At 41.2% G+C, this 26,927-nt stretch overlaps 1 protein-coding gene across 6 annotated transcripts in view; it reads left to right on the top strand.

The window, feature by feature from the left end:
• Positions 1-26,927, top strand: part of LOC105474844 (cullin 1) — a 104,980-nt gene that overhangs the window by 15,940 nt on the left and 62,113 nt on the right. For all 6 annotated transcript variants that reach the window (XM_011729649.3, XM_011729651.2, XM_011729650.3 and 3 more), the window contains exon 2: positions 15,804-16,104. In XM_011729649.3, the coding sequence (XP_011727951.1) occupies positions 15,965-16,104 (140 nt within the window). In that variant the 5' untranslated portion in view covers positions 15,804-15,964. The remainder of the gene's footprint in view (positions 1-15,803; positions 16,105-26,927) is intronic.

Raw genomic sequence — 26,927 nt, 5'->3', positions numbered from 1 at the left:
ATACCAGACTTTGAATCCAAGGTTGCATGCAGCCAGCTGAGAGACGTGCACAGAAGTTCTATTGTGAGACTTCTGCTGTAAGTAAGTATCATCAGTTGTACTTGGCTTTTTGTTTGTTTTTTGTGTGTGAGACAGGGTCTTGCCATGTCCCTCAGGATGGAATGTGGTCACATGATCACAGTCCACAGCAGCCTGGAACTCCTGGGCCCAAGCCCTCCTCCTCCCTCAGCCTCCCGAGTTGTACCTTATTTTTGAATAAGGTACGTGGTTTTGGAAGACATGATGTTTGCACGTCTGTTCATTTGCAAGTTTGTTGTAATTATGCTTGTATACTGGCTTTAGAATTCAAAAGGAAAATTCATGTCTCACTCCTGCCCGTCATTGTATCATGGTGAATGGTAATAAGTCATCACGTTCTCCAAGTCAGTCCTGAGGATCCTCTTGTGACAGTGATGTTGGGAGAGGCAGGTATCTGGTGATTTCTGCTAGTGACAGAGTCCACCAGCCTCTTCCCACCGTCGTTTTGAGCAAGTCATTTCCGTTTCTGCTTGGCTGCAGCCAGGTTTCATTGCTTACTACTCGTTCAGAGCTATGTTCTTGAAGGCTGTGTCTCCTGGCAGTTACCACAGTCAATGACTTTTTCGTAATAGACCTTTTCCTTGATTTATCTTCAACCTTAACACTGTTGAGCTAGAAGTTTCGTGGATGAGCCTCCTTTGGCTTGCCTTCTGGCCTCCTGGTTCTCCTACTTATATATTCTGTCTCTTGCAAGTATTCTCTCTCCTTTTTTGGGAGGGGTGGGAGTCAAGGGACTACTTTGCCCACATCCTTTAAGCACAAAGTTTTAGTCCTTGTCTCTATTAAGTTCTTCACACTTTGAAGATTTTGCGCTGTTGTTTGCACTGATGCCAACAATTTTACTTTTTTGTCAGTTACTAAATTTATTCCTTCAGGTGTGGTTTCCTTTGGGCTACAATTTTTAAACTGCCAGCCTTTAAAAAAAAAATCACATTCAACTTATCTAAAATTAAGCTCTTCATCTTCTTTCTAGTTTCAGGCTGCTTCTCATAACTTATCTATTTCTGTTAATCCTCACTTTCTTATATAGAGTTCTTCCTCTCTAACTCCCTTTACTCCTGGGGTTTTGCCAGCATGAGAATTTTTAAACTGAGTGTTCAATTTAGTGATATAAAGAATTTCATATAAATACATTGTATGTCTGGATGATCATCCTGTAACCTAGAACTGCCATGATATTTCGTACTTGTGAGTTCATATTTATTTACAATTATATTGTTGCTGGATAATTAGCTAAGACAGAGGCTGTAATTGCTTGAGATCCTATAGGCCACATATGGCTCCAAGATGTTCTTCTAGCTTTTACGGTACAACTTCTTTGCTTTTTTTAATCATAAAAAGTGTCAAAAGTGTAGCAAACATGTCCATTCCTGAGAATTCTACATGCTAACACATGCAGACATCTTCCTATATAAGATCTAGTAGTTATAGACTTCATATGTAACCACTATAATTTCAAGGTGTTGATGAGCATAAATGATACTGGCAATGTCTAGCGTGGAATAATGAAAATCTTTGTGATTTCTTGCTGGCAAAGTTGGACACTTTGTTAAAAGTACTGCATCTGTTGCCTGCATTCATAATCAAAGGAATTGTCAAATTTCCATCAAATGTTAGTGAAAATAAAGATGTAATTTTTTGCCCCATTTACATTGAGAAGCCCCCTGAAATCCACCCATGGACCCCACTGTAGTCTCACTTCCACCCGTCTGCCACAGTGTTTTCTCCTTCCCCCATGGGTAACCATTTTTATTAGTGTTCAGTTTAGCCTCCCAAGTTTTCTTCTTGGAAAGAAAAATATATCTACACTTACATGTTAGTATTTACTCCCATCACACACAAAAGGTGCCTGTTTTCAGTTAAGTATCCGCTAAGAATTTACTTTCTTATCAGTATGTGGAGCTCCTTTCTTTTCTTCTTAATAGTTCCTGTCATTGCGCAGTGCTCATTGTCCTAACTTAGTCTTCCTGTCCCCTACTGATGGATTTGGGGTTGATTTCAAGTCTTTTGCAGTGACAGAACTTGAATTTACCACTTCTTGTGGTTTTGGCTGGCACATTTTGGGAACAGATTCCTGGAAGTGGATTGCTAGGTCAAAGGGTAAATGCATCTGTCATGTTATTAGATCTGGCAGATTCCTATTCTTACCATGGAACATTTCTTGAGCGATAGCTGTCTTGTTTTGAATTTTGTTTTCGTTTTTTTTTTTTTTTTTTTTGAGATGGAGTCTCGCTCTGTCACCCAGGCTGGAGTGCAGTGGGACGATCTCTGCTCACTGCAGCCTCCACCTCCAGGGTTCCAGCAATTCTGCCTCAGCCTCCCGGGTAGCTGGAATTACAGGCACACACCACCACACCTGACTTATTTTTATATTTTTAGTAGAGACAGGGTTTCACCATGTTGGCCAGGCTGGTCTCAAACTCCTGGCCTCAGGTGATCTGCCTGACTCAGCCTTCCAAAGTGCTAGGATTGCAGGCCACCATGCCCGGCCTTGTTTTGAATTTTGAAAGTAGTGTCTGTCAAGTTCTTGAATCCAGAAATAAATTGTTGGAAGTTTGAAAGTATAAATTTGAGCCTTTGTTGTCCTGAATTCTTTCTTACCTGTGTCACCCCATCTGGTCTGACCAGTCACCACGATGACTGCTTTGTGTCGCCTGTGTCTTGGGCCTCTCTCTTTCCATTGTTGTTGGTCTAAGTTGAGCCTTTATGTCAGTGTCACTTGTCTTCTCCGAAACCTCCCATAACTCTGTCACCCTCACGGAATAAAGGCCTTGCATCGTCTTCCCACTGACCCAGCCGCCACATCTCATGACTTGCCCAAATCCTTCACCGGGCTCCTGTGATCGGTTTTCTGCCTCATGCTTATCTTCCCTTGGATATCAGCTTCCCTGTACCTCTACTGCTGTTCAAATCCTGCTCATCCTCTGAGAAACGCTCAAAGCACACATTCTGTAAAGGCTTCCTGATTCTCATAGCCTGAAATGACTTCTTTCCCTTATTAACTTGTATTGCCATTTTTGTCTGTATCTTTAATATGGCAGCACATCATGCATGCCATATGACATCTCTTCCAATACCTGCAGGCAAAACTTTGACGTTTGTGTTTTCACCTGTTTATGTGTATTATTGCAGGAGAGTATAAATCCCTCTGTTGGTAATGTCTTACATAGCATTTCTTAAAGCTAACTTTCTGGTAGAATACTCAGTAATTTGCTTTTAGTGCTGATGTCAAGACCCATATGTACACAGAACCTGGTCGTCTTGCAGAGATGCGTTCCTTTCTGTGAAGGAACTGAATTTGAACCATAAGATTTACAGCTAGCGTGCTTTAAGTCTGTTCTTTGTCTTTTCTTAACAGCTTTATTGAGGTTTAATGCACATACTATAAAATTTGCTCATTTAAAATGTATAATTCAGTGATATTTAGTGAAGTTAGAGTTGTGTGGCCGTCACTACAATGCAAGTTTAGGACATTTCCATCACCCTGGAAAGATCCTTTGTGTCTCTTTGCCGTCACTCCCCATTCCCACCCTCCTCCCAACCCCAGGCAACTACTAACCTACTTTGTCTCTATAGATTTGACTATTCTGGACATTTCATGTAATAAATGGAGTCATATGGTACGTGGTCTTTTGCATCTGGCATTCACTTAGTGTTAATGTTTTTGAGGTTCATCCATGCTGCATCAGTACTTGATTTTTTTTTTTTGCCAAGTAGTCTGACTGTGTGGCGTTATTATGTGGCTGCCTCACATTTTGCTTATCCTTTTACCTGTTGGTGGACATTTGGGTTGTTCCGCTTTGGGGCTATTATAAAGTGCTGTGAACATTCATGTACAAGTCTTTGGGTGGAAACTGATTTTTTTTGTTTTTTGGGGGTAGATATCTGGTAGAATTAATGGAGCATATGACAGATTTATGTTGAGTGAACATGGACTTTTAATGCCCCAGATGTTTAATTATTAGCTTTGAGTAACAACATGAACAAGGCAATGCAAGCATATGTGATAAATTCATGTCTTGAGACTTTGACTTGGAATTAATTGTTTGAGAAGCAGAACCCATTTCTTATTTGGGTATGTGTTTATTTTATTTCTCTGACTTTAGAGCTAGTGAACTTAAAGGTTTAGAATGGCTTTAAGTAAGTAGAGATAAAATTTAGCTACCGTCTCTAGGAAGCTGTCTATTAGGGTGTTTGTTAATTGAAATTTTTTTATGCTGCTTGTCAATTTTAATCATTTGAGAGTTTCCATAGTTTTATATAGAAAGGGATGGCATAAATCTTCTAAGTAAGTACAAATTTTTCAAGCCTTGAATTTCAGTAACGAACTCATGTAGTCTTATCTAATTAGTAAATGTCCTTCTTGGCAGATGTCCAAACACTGAATGCCCAAGTTCTTGGTCTGTATTTATGAGATATTAGTCCCTGTCCTGGCATCGTTAGTTAAAAATTTGTCTTGATTAAAAAATGTAGAATAATATAACATTCAAAATAGTAACCAGTGAAGATCCAAACAAAGTAGAGCTTTAAATAGCTTTGGGAGTGTAAATGTGAATAAAAGTCAAGCTCATGAATTTGCTAGTTCTTCCCTGACCTATTCGTTGGCAGCAGTTTGGACCTGTCTTTACATATTCATATCATGAAGCTTTCACCTGTCTTTTTGCATGCTTCCTTTTGAAGCCAGGTTGTAATGTCAGATGCAGGAGTAACTCTTGGTAGCACACTTCTCAAGGAGGTGGAATGAGAAACTCCTGCCTTCTAAGGAAACAGCATGGGTAACACCTCGGAGCCTGGGCTTCCTCATTTGTGAAATGTAGCTTGTGCATGCAGAGAATATATTTATTGTGAGGAGTAAATCAGTGAAAGCATTAAAGCTGTTGCACAGAGTCTAGCATAGCAGCCCACAGTAAATATTAGTTCTTTCTTTATATAGTTAATAAGCTGACATGGAACAGTTGTACTCAGTGGACATTCTGGAGGTGCCATGGGTGTGGGTAAATAAAACGTAGCATATAGAAAAAGGTCCCTGCAGTTCATTCAGTTAACAGAGTGAGTGCCTGTTTGTGTTTTAGAAATTGTAGGGCAGCAATATGGAGGATGGATTGGAGGGGATGCAACCAGTGAAGACCCTTTAGTCAGTGAGCCAGATGGGAAGTAATAATGCCTAGACTCTGGCAGTTGGGAGTGTAAAGAGAAGGAGGATAAGAAGGAGATGGAATTCACAGAACTGATTTTTCATCGGGGGTAAGAATAGAGAGGAATCAAAGCTGATGGGAAATGCAGAAGCAGGAGTGAGTTTGAAGGGAGAGAGAGACCAGTCGAGAGGCTAAGCATGACCCTCAGTTGAAAGTCTTGGTAGAAGGAATGGGGAGGAAAAGTGAGATTGCACGCAATATGAGGAAAATAGATAGGATTAGATGTTTGGGCAGTTAGAAGAGAGGGTGGTGCTTTCGAAACTCCTAGGATTCCAAGCTGGGCAGCCGAGGCTTGTGACAACTAAGTTGGGAAGAAAGGCAGGGAGAGAGGAGTTCAGTGTTGAACATGTGAGTCTGTGGCCTTTGGAAGATCCAGCGGAAGGAGGAGGGAGAGCTGGAGTGAGGAACAGGTTGGAGTTGTCGAGGGTTGGGCAAAGTAGAAGGTGCCACCACAGATCTGGTGGCTTGTTGCTGGTTTTTTACTCCTGAAATTATTAACTTGAAACTGTAGAAGTGTATTATTAAAATCCTCAACAGAGCTTTTTGTAACGTGTATATAGCCTAAAGCTTCAGTTTTCTTGCCTAGGCAGTTTTACCTAATCTTGGCTGTACACTTAAAACTCAGGTTGGCTGTATTAGCCTCTTTCTTTTTCAGCCATTCCATTCATTTAAAACTTAGAATTTAATAATTTCTTATGGAATTCAAAAATTTCTGAGCTTGCGCTTTCCAGTCTCAGTTCTGAGAGGCATGGAATATCCTTTCACCTGCTAAATTGTTCCACAATGTTTTAATTGCCTGCCCCTCACCCTAAATGCTTTTGCTTTTCTATTTTTACTTATGTTATATAGGTTTGCTGAGGTTTTTGTTAGCTTTTTATTATGGAAAGTAGAAACTGCAGTGTACCTCTCAGCTTTTTTTTTCTCTGCAAAATTGTAAAGTAAATCCCAGCCATTATGTCATTTCAATCTCAAAAATATGTATCTCTAGCTAGTATTATTTTTTTTAACATAAGTACAATGAAACCACAGCAGCCACTGTTTTAAGCAGATAAGTGTGTGTGGGTCACTACGGTGCCTTCCATTCGTGTCGGGGAGAGCTAACCTCTCTTTTCATAGAAGTACTCTCTTAAAATTAATCTTAGTAGATATAAAAATGATATACTGTATATATTCCTTTGTCACCTTTTTTTTTTTTTTTTTTTTCACTCAAGACTCCTGAAATTCACCCATGTTGAAGCCTGTAGCTGAAGTTGGCTCATTTTGTGTGGTCTGTTGTGTGACCGTCCTGCTTAGTTGTGAGTTCTCCTGTTGGTGCGCATGTGGGTTGTTTCCGGGTTGGTTTGGTTTGCTCTTATAAACAGTGCAGCAAATGCATGTGTTTGCGTATTTTCTGGCATTCATATACGAGTGTCTCTAAGTCTAAATTGTTTTACTGTCAGTTTCATATCTTATGTGCCACGCTGCAAGTAAAAGCTTACAATTCTTAAAGTTTTAAGAAGTTATATTCTGCTCTACTGTGTATTTAGGAGTTGTCAAAGGAGTAATAGATTAGGAGGACACATAAGGCGTAATTGGTTAGATAGGTGTTGAAGAAATGCTTGGCCCTGTCCAATCTCGGGCCATGGCTGAATCTTGCAAAGCGGAAGCCCCTCCCTCCTGACGCTGGAGGTTTGAATCCCCAGTGGCTCTCCCTGTGGTCACAGACTGACACAGGCCATCAAGTCATCTTTCTGCCTTCTGCACTAACGAACACCCTCAGCTGCCTGCTACATCCTCTGATTGGGACTCCCCACTCCACTCCCCTCACTTCTTTACCCACCTCAGTTCTTCCTGGACCTCTCTCGAGTCTTCATCCATGAATGCGAAATTCCTCCATGGCCGTTTCTCACACTGCTCCAACCCCATTGCTCTTCCATAAAGACCAAGACTCCTTAAAGCCCTCTCCCGGTGTGGCTGTTCCTGTCCTCCGCCGTCCTGCAGGTCTGCAGGCTGCAGACGGGGGTCCGCCGCCTCCTCGTGTGGGTTGACAGCCGTTGACCCAGAGAAAGACTCTGGAGTTCCTCTGCACTAGCCATTTCTGTCCCTGCAGTGATCATCTGCTAACCACCAGAGTTCAGAAATTAATTGGACACTTTGGCACAGCCCAGAACCTTCTTCTCCACTCCTGAAACCTATTATCAAAGGTGGTTGCAGGCCACCCCAGGCTTCAGCCTCGTTTCCTTGAGCTGTGTTTTGTTCCAGTCATTTGCAGGTGGCGTCCTGCTGAGCCTTCTCACCTGGATGGTGGAGCTCCCACAGTCCCCCTTGAGTGAGAACCCTCTTCCCAGCCAGAGGCAGGAAGAGGATGAGGCATGTGAGCCTGGTTGGCATCATGCCCTTTCCAGCTTTCTTACTCCTTCACAGCCCACATGCTCAAGGTCGTCTGTCTTTTTGTCCCTCCCCACCCGTTCCAGTTAGATTTCTACTAAAGTAATAGTTAGCATTTTTGGAACAGTGTTGGCTTATTTCATCCTTACCACAAACCCATGAGGTGGGTTAAGAGAGATGAAAGAACTTAGAAGGTCACAGTTTTATGTAACCGCTGCTTTCTTCTCTTGGCTTCCAGGCTTGGGTTTCTTCTCTTTGTTTCTGGCTGTGACTTTGCAGTTACAAACTCTATGGGTTCTCCATCATCCAGTCAGTTTTTAAATGTTACTCGGGACTCAGTTTGGGCCGTCTCTCTGCCGTATTCCCCTGAGGAACTGTGGTTCCCAGGATCAGGTGGTGGACCCCAGAGATCAGCTGTCTAGGGCCACCTTCTCTTCTGTGCTGTGGCCCTGTGTGTCCAGCTGCCTGGGGTGATTCACAAGGACCTCAGGTTCACATGTCTAAGGGCAACTGCCCTCCTGTAGACCTGTTCCTCTCTGATGTTTCCTGTCTTGGTAGACAGCATCATAGTCAGTATCATATTTGTCAGATAGGTACATATAGGTATTTATCAATCACTCAAGTAAGCAAAAAGTAAATACTTATCAGGCTGCTTGTTGCAGTATTATAGTTGTTAAAAAGTAAATACTTGAAAGCTTTTTGTTAGGTATTATTATTGATGATTAACAGAATATATGACTCACCAAAAAAATGAGGTGTATTTCATTAAGTGAAGTGAGGTATATCAGTTTTAAGTGAAAAAAGTAGCCGAACCAGTGTGTGTGATTGATCCCCAAAGAGCTAGAAGTCAGTAGGGGTCAGCACAGATCTTTTTTTTTTTTTTTTTTTTTAAAGCTATGTTCCTTGAAATACTGGAGTTTTCTTGAAACACACTACTGGTCTCCAGATATGTTCAGGAAAAAATATTTCATGGCCAAGTAAGTTTGGGGGAAGATGCTTTATACTGTTTTTCTGATGGAAATTCATAAGGCATGTTCACTTATCAAGACCTCTGAAGTCTTGCAGCAAAGTATTTAACTTCACTAAAGCTAGTAATTCCCCAATTCCCTTGATGTTCAGTTCAGTTGATGTTCCAATTAGTGTTTAGTGGAAGACTGTTGTAAGTGCTCTTTTTCAAAAGCCCTTTCAGTATGCATGGATGAAACTGAAATTACTAATATCAAAGAAGATATATTTTTCAGGAGTTTTGCAGGTCATTTAGTTAGTTCACACTTCTGCTCAGTGGAGGAATCTTATGCACTGTTAATCTTGAGAAACAGCCTGTTTGATTAGTTCACAGTTGGAACTGTTAGGGCGCTTGTTTCATATTGATTCTGTTGGCTTTCATCTTCCTTTGGAATAACAGTCTTTTCTGTGAGACAAGTTCTTAAGTATATGACTGCCTTCTCCTGTTAGACCTGTTTATTTTGACTGTTGTATTCCATTATTTTCCAAGGGTTAGATGAAAGTGAAGTATAACTGTGGCGCGCGTGCGTGTCTGCACGCGTGTGTCTGCGTGCGTGTGTCTGCGGTAAATGCTCATGCGGGCTCCGGGAGCCAGCAGCTAGTGTGTGTGGAGGCACAGCTGGCTCTGCCATTGCTTCTTGTCCTTGACTAATTGCATCTTGTGCCTTGGTTTCCTGTCAAGAAAATGATAATCCCTCTCTGGGGATTAGCGAGAGCTTGTGAGCACGGTTTGGGCTGGCCGTCTAGAGAACACTGAAGCTGTGAGGAGGGGCCCTGTGGCCGTCCCCCCTGTCGGCCTGCTTCACTCACCGGCCACCTGTGTGTCCAAGTCAGGAGGTGGCACATCTGCAGGGTACATGCCCGAAACTCGTGGACATTCATAACCACAGTTAGTAACTCCTGCAACGCCAAGGATCTCCTGTACCTGAGTACTTTTGAAAACTACTTGATTTCCTAAGTACATTTTGGGTTTTGTTTGTTTGTTTGTTTTCCATATCTTTAGGTTTGGGGACCTCCTAGGTTTTCTAGCTATGAGACGTGATTTATGAGGAAAATATTTTTACCCCTCACCTAAAAATCACTTGAACCTCTCTGACTTTTATGAAATCTGCTTAAGAGTGACATTCTTTGATGGCCTGATTATAAGATGGTGGATATATAGTTTGTAAAATAAAATTGAACATTAACAGAGAAGCAAGTATTTTGTGGGCACCTGTATTCTATTTTATTGTCCCAGCAGTTTAACAATCAGTTCAGTTCAACAGACACTTGAGTGATGCATCAATAGATTAAGCATGGGCATTCAGCACGTGCACACGCACACGCGCACACACTCGCACACATACACGCACACACACATACACACACATACAAACACACACCCCTACCCCGCTAAACCGGAAAGCTTCATTACCCGAGCCTCTTGTATCCGTTGGAGCAGGCTGGTAGATACACAGGTGACCCACCCAGATGCCCCTTCAAGGAAGGACTTGACTCCCGGTGTTAGCGCCATCGGGCCTCAACTGCAGAGCTGCCTGGACCGGGCTGCGCCCTTCTCAGCCGGGTTGGGGTTAACAGCCTGACCTGCAGCCCGTGTGAGACCCTCTGGCAACAGTTGTTAGAGTTCCCTGTCGGGCTGATGCTGGCTTTGTAGGGCCTACATCACAGTTCATCTTTTCTCTGCCTCATCTGCTTCCTCCTTGTCATCTCGTGGGTGCCCATCTCTAAGAAGCATCTTCTACCCAAGCCAGGTCTCAGCATCGGCTCCAGAGGCCCCTGCCTGGGACCTGCCCACAGGTCTCTGTTGCTGCCCAGCATGCGTGTGACCTATCTGTCCTTTTAGACATTTTCGTGATGTGCTTACTTCTAACATTTCCTTGTAGACTTTGTTTTAGGTTTCTTTGCTGTATTAGTGATTAATATTTTAAGTACATAAGTGAGGCTGTTTGGGGGATATTAAAAATGTAAGATTAGGTCATCCTCTTTAAACCCACCCACTTAAGTATGAATTTTTGAAAACCTCAGATCATCTATGCATGAATTTTAGATACTCAGTGGGAACAACTAGAAAAAAGGGAATGGATAGAGAAGAATAAATCACATAGTGGCAAGAATAAAAGATTTTGCTAATTTTTCAGCGTATTCGGAATATAAACTGAGGTGTGATGTGGCATAAAGTTCCCGTGCGTAGACCTGGACACAAAAAGTGTACAGCAAGTAAACTTGACAGTGTGACATGAGAAGTTGTATTTGATCTCATAGATTATCAGTGAGTTTTAACAGAGTAAGATTCATAATTGGAATCAGAAATGTATACAAAGGATAGAGAATATGTAAAGAACATATTTGATGTGCTTATGCTGAGATAGGAGAATGGAGGTGTTATGAAAAATCCACATTGACCATTTTATTTGGTATATTTTAACTTTGCTAGAGGATTGCTGGTATCTTGACTTTATCTTTCAAATTGTCCTGATCGTTGCAGAGTTTATCTTAGTTTTTCAAAAGTCAGGCTTTAAAAAAAAAAAAAACAGTGGGCTTTCTTAAATTTCAAAATATTTGAGTAGATTTAATGCTGATGCAATTAGGACTGACTTACTAACTCTTTAAAGCTATCAGCTCTTTTAATTGGAGATGTTGAAGTTTCCTTATTTAACAAATAGGCAATTGGTTGTTTTTTCCTATGACTTAAAGTAGTTTCACTGTTTCGACACCCTAAAAATGGAAGAACCTAAAATTCAGACTACAGTGTATTAGTTTGTGGTCCTGCTACTTTGTAGCATTAGGAGCTTGCCAACTTTGATTGCTTCTTTGAATTAGTTTCTTCTACTGAAGAGGAAGGGTCAGAACTATCATTAAGGTTAACCTCTAATTGCCAGTGATTATATTTGGCTCTTAAGAACAAATGCTTTTGGTACACAAATGCATAGCACATAAAGTTTCTGATTTACAAGTAGGTTATATACCAAAAGTTATGTGTCAGCATCTTAGAAAGAAGTATACTTGGCTGGGCGCCCCATGGCTCACACCTGTAGTCCCAGCACTTTGGGAGGCTGAGGCAGGAGGATTGCTTGAGCTCAGGAGTTCAAGACCAGCCTGGGCAACATGGCGAAACCCCATCTCTACAAAAAAAAAATTTAAAAAATAAATAATAAAAATTAGCCAGGCATGGTTGTCCTAACCTGTAGTCTCAGCTATTTGAGAGGCTGAGGTGGGAGGATCACCTGAGCCCAGGGAGTTGAGGCTGCAGTGAGCTGTGATCATGCCACTGCACTCCAGACTGAGCAACAGAGTGATACCCTATTTAAAAATAAATAAATGAATAAGCACGCTTTATTCCGTCAGTGTAGCATTATGAGCGTAGACCATGTCTGTTTACCGTTAAGAGTAAATAATGCCTAGGACGGTGCCTGACATATGGTAGCTTCCTACTAAACATTAAAACTAAGTAGTCACTAAAATTCTGTGATTTTCATAAGCCTGTTTAAACACTGTGTTGGGATATGTATATATTTGCAATGACCAAAATAATGTAAAACATGACTAAATGAAACAGCAAGACATAAATTTTAGCCTAAAATCCAATATTTGAAGGAACAAGTTTAGAAGAAACGAGATAGAATTTTGTAGAGATTCTAAAGAGGGATTTTGAGCAAGTTCAGATGCTTGATGATATTGGTATTTTATTCCTAAATCTTCTTAAGACATATAGCTTTTCAATTCCCTAATTTATTCCTTCATTTATTTATGTAAAATATTTATTGAGTGGCATGCCAGGCTCCGTATGAGGTTCTCACGAGCCTGTGGGGCTTGCACCCCAGTGAAGTGAGGGAGTTACAGTACAGAAACCAGTGCAGGATTATGGCCCGAGTAAGTGTTAAGAAGGGAAAATCCCATTTAAAGGCAAACCTGAACATCTTCTGGGACTTCCTAGTAAGGCTCCTTTGAAAGTATGACTGGAAGGCAACTTGAAGAAGGGGAGGAACTTTCTAGAACTGTCTAGGCAGAGGCAGCAGCAGATGCAGAGATCCTCTGGTGGGGAAAGGAGACTGGCATGGCCAGGGAAGGGACATCCGTACGGCTGAACCTGAGGGGAGGGAGGGGGAGGGTTGAGGTTTTGTAAGAGGCAAATAGAGAGAAAAGGATCTGATAGTGCCATATTAAGGATTTCCCTTCTTCAAACTCTGCCTTGGCTTCCTGTTGCTCTTAGGGTGACAGCCTATTCAGAATTAGGATGACACCGTCTTAGGGTGACAGGGATTTTAGACAGCTGACTGCCATGTCAAGAATGATACAAGCAGACACAAGGTATTCCAATCTAGTTTAGACAATTAAAATAGTGGCCCAGGTAAGAGATGGCGATGATTACTAGAGGAGGAAGTGGAGATGAGCGAATGGATTTGAAGTGAAGTTTGTAGCACTTGAGTGTGAAAGGTGAGGGCTGTGGCATCAGACTCATTCCCAGGTTTCTGACTTGTGGATACATGTGGTGTTGCCACTCACTGACACAGACAAGGCTGATGGAGAAAGGCATTTGGGGGGCAGAGTAGAACTTTTTTTTTCAGTTGCTGATAGCAATTATAAGACAAGTAAAAGGAAAAGGAGTAAAAGAGCATCTAAAGAGGTATGAGAAAGATCATCCAAGATAGAATTAACTGAACTATGAGTCTGGGGAATTTAAGTGATTATTTCCCCTTAGGAAAAAATTAAGTGATGGGGAAAGTAGGGTAGGTCCAAACAGTTGATGCTATCAGATGGCACCACCAGTCCAAAACATGCTTCTTATTATTAAGTGTGCTATTGACCCTCCCAAAGTAGATGATGAAAGGAAAGCACATGGAAACTACACACAGGAAACATTTCCAGAGTGGTTGCTGAGTTGTCAGTTGCTTAAAACTTGAGGGAGTCCTTGTGTTAGATACTTTTATATTCCACATTTGAACATACCAATTTGAATCTAAGACATAAAATGCTTTCAGGATCAGGAATGGTGTTATAGATTTATAAAATATTAAGACCCACAGCCCAGAATATAAATAAATTAATTAGAGAATGGGTTTCAGTGGTTCAGACTTACTCCTTAAGCATGACCTGACAGGGTCCCTAAATGTGCCTTAGATCACACAGAGCTCTGCAATGCCATTGAGGATATAGGATGAGCTGAATTACTTGACAAGGTAACTCGGACATAGGTTTGCAGGCTTCAATAACCTAGCCTCATTGTTCCAGATCTCGTTTACTTCCCAATAACATTTGTTTTATGAAACCATTAAAATAATTCAGTGTTTCTTCATTTGCACTGGAAATACCTATTTAAAACCTATACATTTTGATGTGATACACATAGATAGTCCTTAAATTATGTCTGTGATGTTATGCATTGAGAAGTACTGGTTTGATACAATATTGAATACCTAAGTTACTTATGAGTCTAAGATGCTGAAGCATTATATATTGTATTTGGCATTAGCTTCGTATCCTTAGAAATAGTAGCCACTACCATGTGTTAAGCATTTACTCTGTGTTAAGTAGTTTCTTACACATTATCTTATTTACACTCTACAACATCCATTTGAGGAAAGTAATTGGCCTCCATTTTGCAGACTAGGAAATTAAAGCTTAGAGAGGTTAAGAAATTCATCCAGTACTGCATGTACCTACCTAGTAGGTGTGGCACTAAGCTTCAAACTCAGGTCTCTCTGAATTCGGAGTACATTTTATTTTATTTTTTTATTTTATTTTATTTTATTATTATTATTATACTTTAAGTTCTAGGGTACATGTGCATAACATGCAGGTTTGTTACATATGTGTACTTGTGCCATGTTGCTGTGCTGCACCCATCAAGTCGTCAGCACCCATCAACTCGTCATTTACATCAGGTATAACTCCCAATGCAATCCCTCCCCCCTCCCCCCTTCCCCCTCCCCATGATAGGCCCCAGTGTGTGATGTTCCCCTTCCCGAGTCCAAGTGATCTCATTGTTCAGTTCCCACCTATGAGTGAGAACATGCGGTGTTTGGTTTTCTGTTCTTGTGATAGTTTGCTAAGAATGATGGTTTCCAGCTGCATCCATGTCCCTACAAAGGACACAAACTCATCCTTTTTTATGGCTGCATAGTATTCCATGGTGTATATGTGCCACATTTTCTTAATCCAGTCTGTCACTGATGGACATTTGGGTTGATTCCAAGTCTTTGCTATTGTGAATAGTGCCGCAATAAACATACGTGTGCATGTGTCTTTATAGCAGCATGATTTATAATCCTTTGGGTATATACCCAGTAATGGGATGGCTGGGTCATATGGTACATCTAGTTCTAGATCCTTGAGGAATCGCCATACTGTTTTCCATAATGGTTGAACTAGTTTACAATCCCACCAACAGTGTAAAAGTGTTCCTGTTTCTCCACATCTTCTCCAGCACCTGTTGTTTCCTGACTTTTTAATGATTGCCATTCTAACTGGTGTGAGATGGTATCTCATTGTGGTTTTGATTTGCATTTCTCTGATGGCCAGTGATGATGAGCATTTTTTCACGTGTCTGTTGGCTGTATGCATGTCTTCTTTTGAGAAATGTCTGTTCATATCCTTTGCCCAGGAGTACATTTTAAATCTTGATAATTCTTGCCAGATTCCCTCCTTAAAAAGGGAGTGCTTATTTCCTTTCATTTTCAGCCTCACCAACATTTGCATTCTCGCTGAATTCTAAGAGAAAAGTTACTAAAAGTCCTAGGTAACCTGTGAGATTGAATGATTTTTCCTATTTATTAGCTGTTTGTGTTCCTGGGAATTTCCTGAGCATATCCTTTGCCCTTTTTTCTTTGAGTTTGTCTTTCTAATTGTCATCTAGGTCAAATGATATATTTTTTTGATAACTTTAGAAGGCAGAGAAAGGCAACAGAGTTAGTTGTGCTTGTGCAAATTTTTATCCAGCTTTTCTCTTGAGTGCTAATATCGTAATGATTTTGAACTAAATAAGCATATTTTTGTACACAGACCACATAATTAACATGAATGTGTTTCCACATAGAGAAATGGTCTCTGGATTAGACTGGGCCCTGCTAATGCCTGCAGACTGAGTGTTTCTGTCAGTGTGTTTCACCCTATTACAGTACCCCAGAGACAATCCACTAATTCTCTTTATTTCTTCCTCAGGTTTGCCTGCAATGAGATTTCATTCTCTACATTTAAAGGACATCCTTTCTGAGCTGCTGTGAATAAATTTGGAATGGTACTGTATATTTTCATCTAATGGAGAACTAGCTGTACTTTGAATAAGGATTGCTGCACTGGACGACTTTAGAACATCCCTCACAATGTCGTCAACCCGGAGCCAGAACCCCCATGGCCTGAAGCAGATTGGCCTGGACCAGATCTGGGACGACCTCAGAGCCGGCATCCAGCAGGTGTACACGCGGCAGAGCATGGCCAAGTCCAGATATATGGAGCTCTACACGTATCCTCCTGCCTAGTGCAGGTTGATTTGCTTAGAGTTTTGATTATTTACTAGTAAGACTTATGAATTATTAGAATTTTTTATTGTTTTCTCCTCCCAGTTCATCTTGTAAAATAATCACAGGGTTCATTTTTAGCCTTAAGTTTTTGAACAGAGTAGAACTGGTTCATTTTTAGTCAAATGCAGTGCTGGGCAGTACAGTCACCACTGGGCACACGTAGCTGTTTACATTTGAAATATTTTAAAGGTTCAGTTCCTTAGGCACACTAGCTGTGTGTTGAGTAAATAAAACATTTCTGTCATTGTAGAAGGTTCCCTTGGGCAACTCTGGTCCAAAGCAAGGTCCTGAGGTTCTCAGCAGACCGTTCGTTTTACTGTCCGTTTGTTTCTATGTTGTCTGTGGCTGCTTTGTGTTATGAGAACAGAGTTAAGTAGTTGTGTCAGGAACAGTTTTGTCCATGAAGCCTAAAATATTTACTACCTGCCCTTTTACAGGAAAATTTCGTTGACCTGATCTATAGGGATAGAACATCGAGCAAAAGTTTTCCTGTTATGGCCCTATTTTTGTGTGTGTTTGAGACAAGGTCTCGCTCTGTCACCGAGGCTGGAGTGCAGTGGTGTGATCACAGCTCACTGCAACCTCAACTGCCTGGGCTCAACCAGTCCTCCCATCTCAGCCTCCCAAGTAGCTGGGACCACAGACACGTACTACCACACCTGGCCAATTTTTTTTATTGTTTATAGAGACAGTCTTACTATGTTGCCCAGGCTATGGCCCTATTTTTTAAAGTACAATATCTAAAAAGAATTTTATTCCTTTTGTTTTTGGTCCATGGTGTGCATGGGGGACTGTGCTGTGTGCTACAAAGGTGATGAGGGTGGAGGAGATGCAGCTCCCGCTATTCATGTGGTTGGAGATGCACCAGCTAATTTGGAGGTTTTCTTGATTCTATACAAATATGACATTGAAATTAGAGTTAAGCTTACTCAGGAGAGAGCAGATTGCCACTGTTTCTAGGACTTTAAAGTTGCTGATTCAACAGCTTCAGGTTTAAATTTTTAGAATATATCAGTTACTATCAAACTAGTTTTTGTGATATTCCAGTATGTTCTTACCTATGTTAATACTTCAGAATCCTAAAAAACAATTAAGTAGATATAAAACTATGTCAATCTCGGAATTAGCATAAAATGTATTGTGTGTTTGCATATTTATATATGTATATACACTTACATATAGAATACTTTTAAAATAATAGCTTTATTGAGATGTAATTACGTACCATAAAATTCAACCTTTTAAAAAGTATACGGCGCAATGGTTTTTAGTATATTTACAGAGATTTGCACCTATCATCACTATCTAACTTTAGAACATTTTAATCACCCCAAAACGACACCTTCTACCATAGCAGTCACTCCTCATGCCCTCGTCCCCCCAGGCGCTGGCAACCATCATTTACTTTGTCTCTATGAATTTGCCCATTCTGTACATTTTGCATAAATGGGATCATACGATCTGTGGGCTGCCTGTGTGACTTCTTTGACCTAGCATGCTTGGAGGCTTCATCCTTGTAGCACGTATCACTGTGTACGTCGTTCCTTTTTATGACTCAATTGTATAGCTAGTCTACATTTTGTTTGCCCATTGATCAGTGATGGACATTTGGGTTTTTTCCACCTTTTGACTGTTACTAATACCACTGTAAACATTGTGTGAGAGTTTTTGAGTGGCTCTGTGACTTCTGGTCTCCAGGGTGTATACTCAGGAGTGGGATTGCAGGGTGCTGTGATGGGTAGGATGCTTTTAAAGAAGATAGAGTCTTTGCCAACTGAGAGGCTATTATGCCACCCAACAGCGTTCTGGCTTGCTAGGTATGGCATTTTCTTAACTCTTGTAAGAAAGCTGAAGGGTGGGGGTTCCACCGGTGAGGCAAGACACGGGTGGGATTTCTGATGTACAGAAAGCAGGAGAGCACTGCTCCAGAGCCCAAGGAGGTGTCACTGCTGATCTGTCTCTGGAGAATTTCTTTTTAAAATCCACCTTATTGAGATATAATTAATATGCCTTATAAGTCATGGGTTTTTTGTTTTTGTTTTTGTTTTTGTTTTGAGGCAGAGTCTCATTCTGTCACCCAGACTAAGTGCAGTGGCATGATCTCAGCTCACTGCACCCTCTGCCTCCCAGGCTCAAACGATCCTCCCATCTCAGCCTTCAAGTGTTTGGGGCCACAGGCACACACCACCATGCCCGGCAAATTCCCCCCCCCCCCCCCAGGGACTGTCTCACCAAGTTACCCAGGCTGGTCTCGAACTTCTGGGCTCAAGCATTCCGCCTGCCTCGGCCTTCCAGAGTGCTGGGATTACAGGCATGAGCCACCACGCCCAGCCTTGGGAATTTCTTAATGTGTTCTTTCTTACTAAATCAGGTTGGTCCTTTTTCTGATGGGTTATTTTTGCTTATAAGACAGTGAGACTTTGTATATTAGCAGAAGTTACCGAATTCTTGTATTCTACAAATAATTAAATTTGTATAATTTGTAGTTGTTCTGGTACCTGCAACTTTAATTTTTTTCAGGACTGCCACTCAAATTGGGTAGTTTTTTTTTTTTCCAGTTTTGTCTGAGAAAGTAATAGCTCTATGTATTTACAAAAAATTGGAGAATCTAAACCAAGTCTAAAATATCTTTCTTTAATTCTTTGGACATTTTTATGAAATAATGGCTACAGTTTGAGTCCTGTGTGTCAGGCTTTGTGCTTCGAACCATCCACACCTCATTAAGCCTTATCTCACCGCGGGCTGGTGGCAGTCACCTTCCTCTGTGGATAAGCTTCAGGAACCTAGTTGTATAGCAGCTAGTAGTGGTGGTGAGGCAAGTCTTAAGATTCTCAGCAGTCTGAATCTAGAATCGCCTTTAGACCCTCTGTAGCCTTCAGCTACTATATTTGAATGGATCCCATTTCTCAGAGTATTACATTTCTGTATTTTCTTTGAGAAGTTGTGAAGTATTTTGATTAACTCTTCAATATATTAGGATAGAAGTGAAACAATAGAGTGTATACTTACATTTATTAATTATTGAAAATCGTAAAATATGATTTTACCCCCTAACTCTTCACATATCTTTTCAGCATCACTGTGAGAACTGAAAGAATTTTGAGCTGTCTGTCATGTTTTTGTAGAGCCATCTTCACTTTAAGCCATTTACACATAGTACTTTTTGGAATTGCGTATATGTTGCCATTATTCCAGCCCCAGGTTGCATAACAGAGCAGTTTTTCAGAAGTTTTCTCTTACTGGTGTATATTTGGTCATTTTAAAATAATCTCCTAAAGGCTTGTTCACTGTGACATGTAACACATGCAGTTGTAAAAGGTTGCATTTCAGGGCAGGAGGTGCTTTGGAGTGGGGAAGAAGGAGCTGGCAGTGCCTCATCTGTTCTAGTATCACTCTGCAAAATTAGACATGCCTCATCAGCAGTTGGCAAAGGAAGTGGGTTAGAAAGGAAAACTGGTTGAGAGAAAAAGGAGGGATTCTTTTCCTTCCCCTAACTCTGGTTGGTAGTTAACAGCTAGATTTTTACCCGTTGTATATCCTGGAGAAGAAAATTGAGTGTTTTTTTAGAAAAAGCAACTGCTTCTTGCTGTAAAACAAATATTCTTGGAGCCTTTAGGAACCAGTGACATTTGTTGTTGCTGTAGCAGGGAGGTGGGTTATTCTACAGCATAAATATTTATCTTGACTTTTCAACTCAAAATGGTGAAAGAAGGGCATTTTGGAAAAGCCAAAATAATAATAATAAAAAAATAAGACAGAAAAGAAAATGGCCAGAGCATCTGCAGACAGAAAGATCCACTTTAGTTAACTTGGTTTTTAGCCGTTTCTCAAAGACTTGGTTTTTCTCCTAAAGTTTTAGCCTTGAACCATCACTCTCCACTGTGAGTCTATCTATGAAGCACTTCCAACTATTCACTTCTAGTTTTCTGTGATGTCCTACATGTGTATAGTTACCATGCAGCAACTCTGTGTGTGTGTGTGTGTGTGTGTGTGTGTGTCAGAGACAGAGTCTCACTCTGTCAACCCAGGCTGGAGTGCAGTCATGGGTTCATGGCTCATTACAGCCTCAAACTGGGGTCAGGTGATCACCCCGCCTCAGCCTCCAAGTAACTGGGACCACAGGCGCACACCACTACATCTGTCTAATTTTTGTATTTTTTGTAGAGACAGGGTTTCCTGTCTCTACAAAATTTTTTGTCTCACCATGTTGCCCAGGCTGGTCTCGAACTCCTGGACTCAAGCTATCCGCCCACCTGGGCCTCCCAAAATGCTGAGATTACAGGTATGAGCCACCGCACCCGGCCTGTTTTTCTTTTACAATAAAATACACAGAATAAAATTCTATGCAGGTGGGTAAATACCAGGTTTCCTTCCTTTCGAATTTGAAATGGGTATTGGCATTTCTTATTCAATTTATTGACTCCACTATATTTCAGGTGTTGTGCTTAGGTTGGAAGACAAACATGGGTCCTGGCTAGAGAGGCATTTAAGGGGATGCCGTGAAGTATGAGGGTCCGGCCTAGCTTGTCCAGGTGTCGGGTCATGTGTTGGAGGTTTCCGTTCATTGTTCTGGGCCCCAGACCTACCTGTGTCTTGTTTCCAGGTCACGTACCTCAGATTCATAATTTTACCTTCTCTTGGCATCAGTTTAAACTTTCATATTGATGTCTTTCTTTTTTTCTCTCTCTACCTCAATAAATTCTCATAAACTTTGAAGTTTCTGTTTGTCTTCCTGTACAGTGCTGTGGCCTGAATCAGTTTGTTCTGTTCCTTAGCCTGCTTTTTCCAGTCTTCTTTTCCCCCACTAGCACCATAAGAATCTCTTTCATATTTGAGAATGAAATTGGTTGATTTGAGAATCATTCATTCATATTTGAGAATGAGAATGAGATTGATCTTGGTTGCTCTCAGTAAGTCATAACATAAGCACTTTCAGAATTCACATTTAATCGTCTATTTTGATGTTTTGTGATAAGATTCGTGATTGCTGGGGGTCAGGGCACTTTTTCACCCGAGTCAATCTCCTAAGCCCTTGGAGCCTGCGGCTGTGCTTTGCAGGGACGCTGTGCCAGGACACACTGGTCCCTGCTGCAGCTCTGCACCTGCCAGTTGAGCAGTCCCGTCTTGGCTGCTGCCACCACTCTTTTCAGGTCCACACTCTGACCATCGCCTTCCCTTCCACAGGAGCTGCAGCTGCAGAGGAGGGCTCAGGTGGCAGCCGTCCTACTTCACCTGCTCACTGCAAAATTCTCTCCTTTATAGAAAACCAAAATTTCAAAGAACAGCAGATCAAACAGAAGGAATAACAAATTGTCTTCAAAGTAGATTAATGATGATCCCTGTCTGTTTTAGAATAACCATCCAGCCCAACAAATGTGTTTAGACACTTTTCATCTTGCACTCTTCATTTAGGAGTCTTACATTAATCTGATTCTGCTCACCTAATGAACATGGCTTACATCAAATGAACCTAAACATAGAAAGTTTTCATATTTTTTAGATGTAATCTTTCCTTCTCTTGTGTGTGTATAGATACATGTTTATCCATAGTTTTAGGATAAGTCTGTAAAAGGACATACTGGTTCACAGAAAGAAAAAATGCAGATAGTAAGCATATGGAAAAATGTTCAACCTTGTAACTGTTAAAGAAATGAAGAATTAGGCCAGCCATGCTCACACCTTTAATTCCCAGAATTTGGGAGGCCAATGCAGGTGGATCACTTGAGCTCAGGAGTTTGAGACCAGTCTGGGCAACATAGCAAAACCTTGTCTCTTAAAAAAAAAAAAAAAAAAAAAAAAAAAAAAAAAAGGCAAATAGCCAGGTGTGGTGGTGCATACCTGTAGTCCCAACTACTTAGGAGGCTGAGGCAGGAGAATCACTTGCTCCTGGGAGGTCGAGGCTGCAGTGAGTCATGATCACACCACTGCACTCCAGCCTGAGCAGCAGAGTGAGACCCTATTTTTACCTATCATGTTGAAAAACATTGTTAAGAAATGACTATTACAGCCAGTGTTGGCAAGGAGACCAAGCTGTACAGTGCAGGCAGAAATGTTAGTTTGCTATGATCTTTCTGGAGGGAAATTTAGAAATAGATTTTTTTGTTTTGAGATAGCATCTTGCCCTTTCACCTAGGCTGGAGTACAGTGGCACGATCATAGCTCAGTGCAGCCTGCAATTCCTGGACTCAAGTGATTCCACCACCCACCCCGCCTCAACCTCCTGAGTAGCTGGGACTGCAGGTGCACACCACCACACCTAATTTTTTATTTTTTGCAGACATGGAGTCTTGCTATATTGCCCAGGCTGGTCTTGAACTCCTGGCTTCAAGCAATCCTCCCACCTTGGCCTCCCAAAGTTGGGGGGTTACAAGCATGAACCACACAAGCCTGGCCTGGAAATATATTTCTAGAGACATAAAAATGTACTGTGGCCCAGCGATTTGTTTATTTTTTAACCTTTATCCTAAGGAAATAGTTGTATTCAGAATTGCATGTGCAAGGCTCTTCAGCGTATTTTAATAATAGGAAACAATGGAAAACAACCTCAATCTTCGGTATTAAGGATTTGATGTAACTATAAACTGCGTTTAAAAATGCAATGAAGACTATTGACATGGAATAATGTTCGTAATGTATTGCTGTGGGAAAGCAGGATGTGAAGTGGTATGTGAGCTGTGAACCATCAGCACACACTCCTGCTTTTGAAAACCTTTATGTATACCATGTGGAAAGGAACTGTCCCTTATAAGATGGTGGGCTTATAGATGAGTTTTTAACAATTGCTCTTCTTTGGCTTCTAGATTTTCAGTATAGAGCATGCATTTTAAAGTACAGTTTATTCGTCTGCCTTTTGCAAATGTTAAGTCCTAGCTTGCAAAATTCTCGCTACCTTTTACTACTGACCTAGTACTATTAAAGTTACTCTTAGAATTGAGAAATTATATATCTCTCTTAAAGTAAGACCCTGTAGAAATTATGAGATTGCATACCTGTCACAAGTGATGTTTTTTTTTTTTGGTTGGGGGCAGGGTTAGTATAAATATGGCATGTTCTTCAGCTATTTTTCAAAGTTTGATTCATGGTATATATACTCAGAGTACTTTGAACGTTATGTAACACAGTTTTTAGTTCATTATAATCAATTGCAATTAGTTTTTGCTTTTGAAGTATGCTATTAGATGTGAATTTATTTGCTTCGTATGGGATATTTCTTTTCAGAAATGCACCTACCCACAGACTGGACAGGACTTTATTCTTTTATGACTACAGATGGATTATACAGAATAGTATGTGAGCCTGCTGTTTTGCCATTTGGTACAGGTTAACTTGTTAATGTGTGAAGATAGGAAGTACTGTGTGTGTGTGTGTGTGTGTGTGTGTGTGTGTGTATTTATTTATTTTTCAGAGGGTGTCTCACTCTGTTGCCCAGGCTGGAGTGCAGTGGTGTGATCTTGGCTGACTGCAACCTCCGCATCCTGGGTTCAAGCTATTCTCGTACCTCAGCCTCCCGAGTGGCTGGGATTTCAGGTGCGCACCACCTTGCCTGGCTAATTTTTGTATTTTTAGTAGAGACTGGGTTTCATGCTAGCCAGGCTGGTCTCGAGCTGGTGACCTCAAGCGATCTATCTGCCTCGGCCTCCCAAAGTGCTGGGATTACAGGGGTGAGCCACCGCACCCGGCCTAGGAAGTACTGTATTTTTAATAAAACTTTTAGTGCAGAGTCTTTCCATGTGATTTTAATAGAAGTTACTTGTTTAAATTTCCACTTCTTAAGTCGCATTTGGGGAACAAGTGGTAGTAGGAAATGGTTCTCTTCTGTTTAGTTTTGCTTCTTTGATTGAATTCGCTTTTCTTTTAGCTAAGGAGAATGGTTGGAGTTTGGCAATAACTAAAAGTCAAGAATTGATTCCCCAGATGTGTTGACTTCAGAAATAAGGCGTGGTGCTGTGGGTAACAGACATTTGAGAACACTGGCTCCGTCATCTTGCTGCTCACTTTATATTACATTAGTAGTAGATGCTGAACTCCAGGAAGGCAGTCTGTTTGTGAGGCCTAAGTCACCCACATGGTGCCTGGCCCAGAGGGTGTCTGCTTGCTGAAAGGTGAAATGTGAAGCTTTCCATCTAATAGGACCCTTTCCCAGCGACTTGCCGCTGCCCATCAGTACAGAAGCATACCTTGGCAGACAACGTTTCACGGACGACATAAGAGTTGTAGGACCTATGTGGAGGCTGAACCAGGCTCGGCTCTTGGACATAAACCCCTGTACCACGTTACACCATTTCCCCACCTGCCTGCAGAGGAGGCCTCAGATACCTGCTTACGTTCTCACCTGCTTTCTGGCCAAAGAAGCTCTCAGAGGACCTTCAGCAAAGAACCTCAGAGTTTGAAAAGTCAAGCGTATGGGTTTGTTAGAGTCTATGGCTGCCTTAGTATAAAATACCTAATCTATTGTTTGCTGGATGAAACTTTTATTGCCTTGTAGGCTTTTAATTTTTTATCTCTGATGTTTTTGCTTTTTCTTATTTCATCTTAATTCCTATATTTAACTTTTCCTCATACTCCGTTTTAATTTTTTTCCTTTAACTTCAGATGTGAGCATTTTTCTCCTAAAGATTAGTCATAGTTCGTTTTTCTACTCTTGTAAATGATTTATGAACACTTAATTTGTGTGCATGTTGGGGCAACAGGTGGTGAGTGTGGCATTGTTGGGGCAGCGGGTTGGGGGAACAGCAGGAGCCCACACCATAGAGAGCAGCCGGGAGGCTCTGGCCCTGTCCTTTCACGCAGGCGCCCTTCAGGGCTCATTCTTCAGGAAAATGGCACACCTGATAATTCAGGAATACATCCATTTTACAGTCCTTCCTTGAACATGGGGAATTCGCCCCTTCCAGATAACATACTTGAATTATCCCAAGAGCTCTTTTTCCTCAGGTCTCATACCAGTGGGGTCTGAGGAGGGGCTGGTGCCCTGGACAGGTCTCCCTCAGGCAGCTTCTGATCACATGAAGAACCTGCTCGTTCCATTTCTGATAACATTCCTCCATATAGTTCAGTTGATTTAAAGCTGAGATAAAAATACGATGAAGCTAAGACTGTGTGTCATCAGAGCTATATAAGATCTGCTTTCACTCCTGCCTCCGCTGACTCAGCCTGGATTCAAAGCACAGTTGATCCTGTTCTTTAGGCGAAGGTGCCCTAGACTGGGGGCACCTCTCGGGCTGCCATGTAAACTTCGTGTTATATGCTCATTGACCATTCGTGTGTCATCTTTTGTAAAGTGTCCAAGTCTTTTGCCTCCTGTTTTTTCCATTTTTGGGATATTTTGCTTTTTGTTAGTTTTAGTTATTTATATGTCAAGGGTACCAGTGTTTTGTCAGATATATTTTGCTAATATTTTCTTCAAGTCTGAGGCTTGCTAATCATTTTCTTAATGGTGTCTTTGGGTGAGCAAATGTGTGTTTTGGGGAAACCTAATTTATTGGTTTTATTTTTTTTGCAGTTATTACCTCTGTGACATAAGAAACCTTTGCCTCAATCTCAAAGATATTTTGTGTTTTCCTCATAAGACTTTATGGTTTGGGCATTTACTGTTAGACCTGTGATCCACCTGGAGTTAACTTTTGTGTATGGTGTGCAGTAAGGCTTGAGGTTAAATTTCCCTTGTGTGGATATCCAATTATTCCAGTGTCATTTGTTGAAAAAGACTTTTCCTCAATGGGCTGGCAACTTCTTGTCAATTTCTACCCCAAAAGTTGATTGATTAGAATGGTATTGAATTTTTTTAGTGGCTTTTTTTTTTTTTTTTTTTTTTTTTGAGACAGAGTTTTGCTGTTTGCCCAGGCTGGAGTGCAATGGCATGATCTTGGCTCACTGCAACCTCCACCTCACGGGTTCAAGCGATTCTCCTGCCTCAGCCTCCTGAGTAGCTGGGATTACAGGTGCATGCCACCACACCCAGCTAATTTTTTTGTATTTTTAGTAGAGAGAGGGTTTCACCTTGTTGGCCAGGCTGGTCTTGAACTCCTGACCTCCAGTAATCCACCTACCTCGGCCTCCCATAGTGCTGGAATTACAGGTCTGAGCCACTGTGCCTGGCCTTAATGGCTTTGTTGAGATATAATTCACATAGCATACAATGCACTCAATAAAAGTGTACATTTCATTAGTTTCTGGTATATTCACAGATAATGTTCATCTGTCACATTCAATTTTATAAGATTTTCATCATCTCAAAAAGAAACCCTGTGCCCTTTAGTTGTCGCTTCCTTCTTACCCCAACCTTCTGCTAATGTACTTTCTGTCTCTATAAATTCACCTATTCTGAATATTTTGTATAAATATAACTATATGATATGTGGTGTTATGGACTTAATTGTGCCCTTCCTCCATTCATATCTTGAAACTCTAACCCCCAGTGTATTTGGATGGTATTTGGAGGTAAGGTTCTTTGGGGGAATAATTAAGGTTAAATAAGATCGTGAGGGTGGGGCCTTACCCTGATAGGATTGGTGTCCTTATGAGAAGAGGAGGAGACACCAGAGAGCTCTCTCTCCACATACACAGAGGAAAGGCCATGTGAGGACACAGCGAGAAGGCGACCGTCTGCAACCCTGGAAGAGAGCCCTCACCAGAAACCAACCCTGACAGTACCTTGAGCTTGGACCTCTAGTCTCCAGAACTGTGAGAAAATAAATTCCTGTTGTTTAAGCCATCTAGTCTGTGGTATTTTGTTATGGCAGCCTAAGCAGACTAATACATGTGG

The sequence above is a fragment of the Macaca nemestrina genome, chromosome 4 (genome assembly GCF_043159975.1).
Source record: "Macaca nemestrina isolate mMacNem1 chromosome 4, mMacNem.hap1, whole genome shotgun sequence".
Classification (NCBI taxonomy): Eukaryota; Metazoa; Chordata; class Mammalia; order Primates; family Cercopithecidae; genus Macaca; species Macaca nemestrina.
This window is presented reverse-complemented; position numbering and strand designations above follow the sequence as displayed.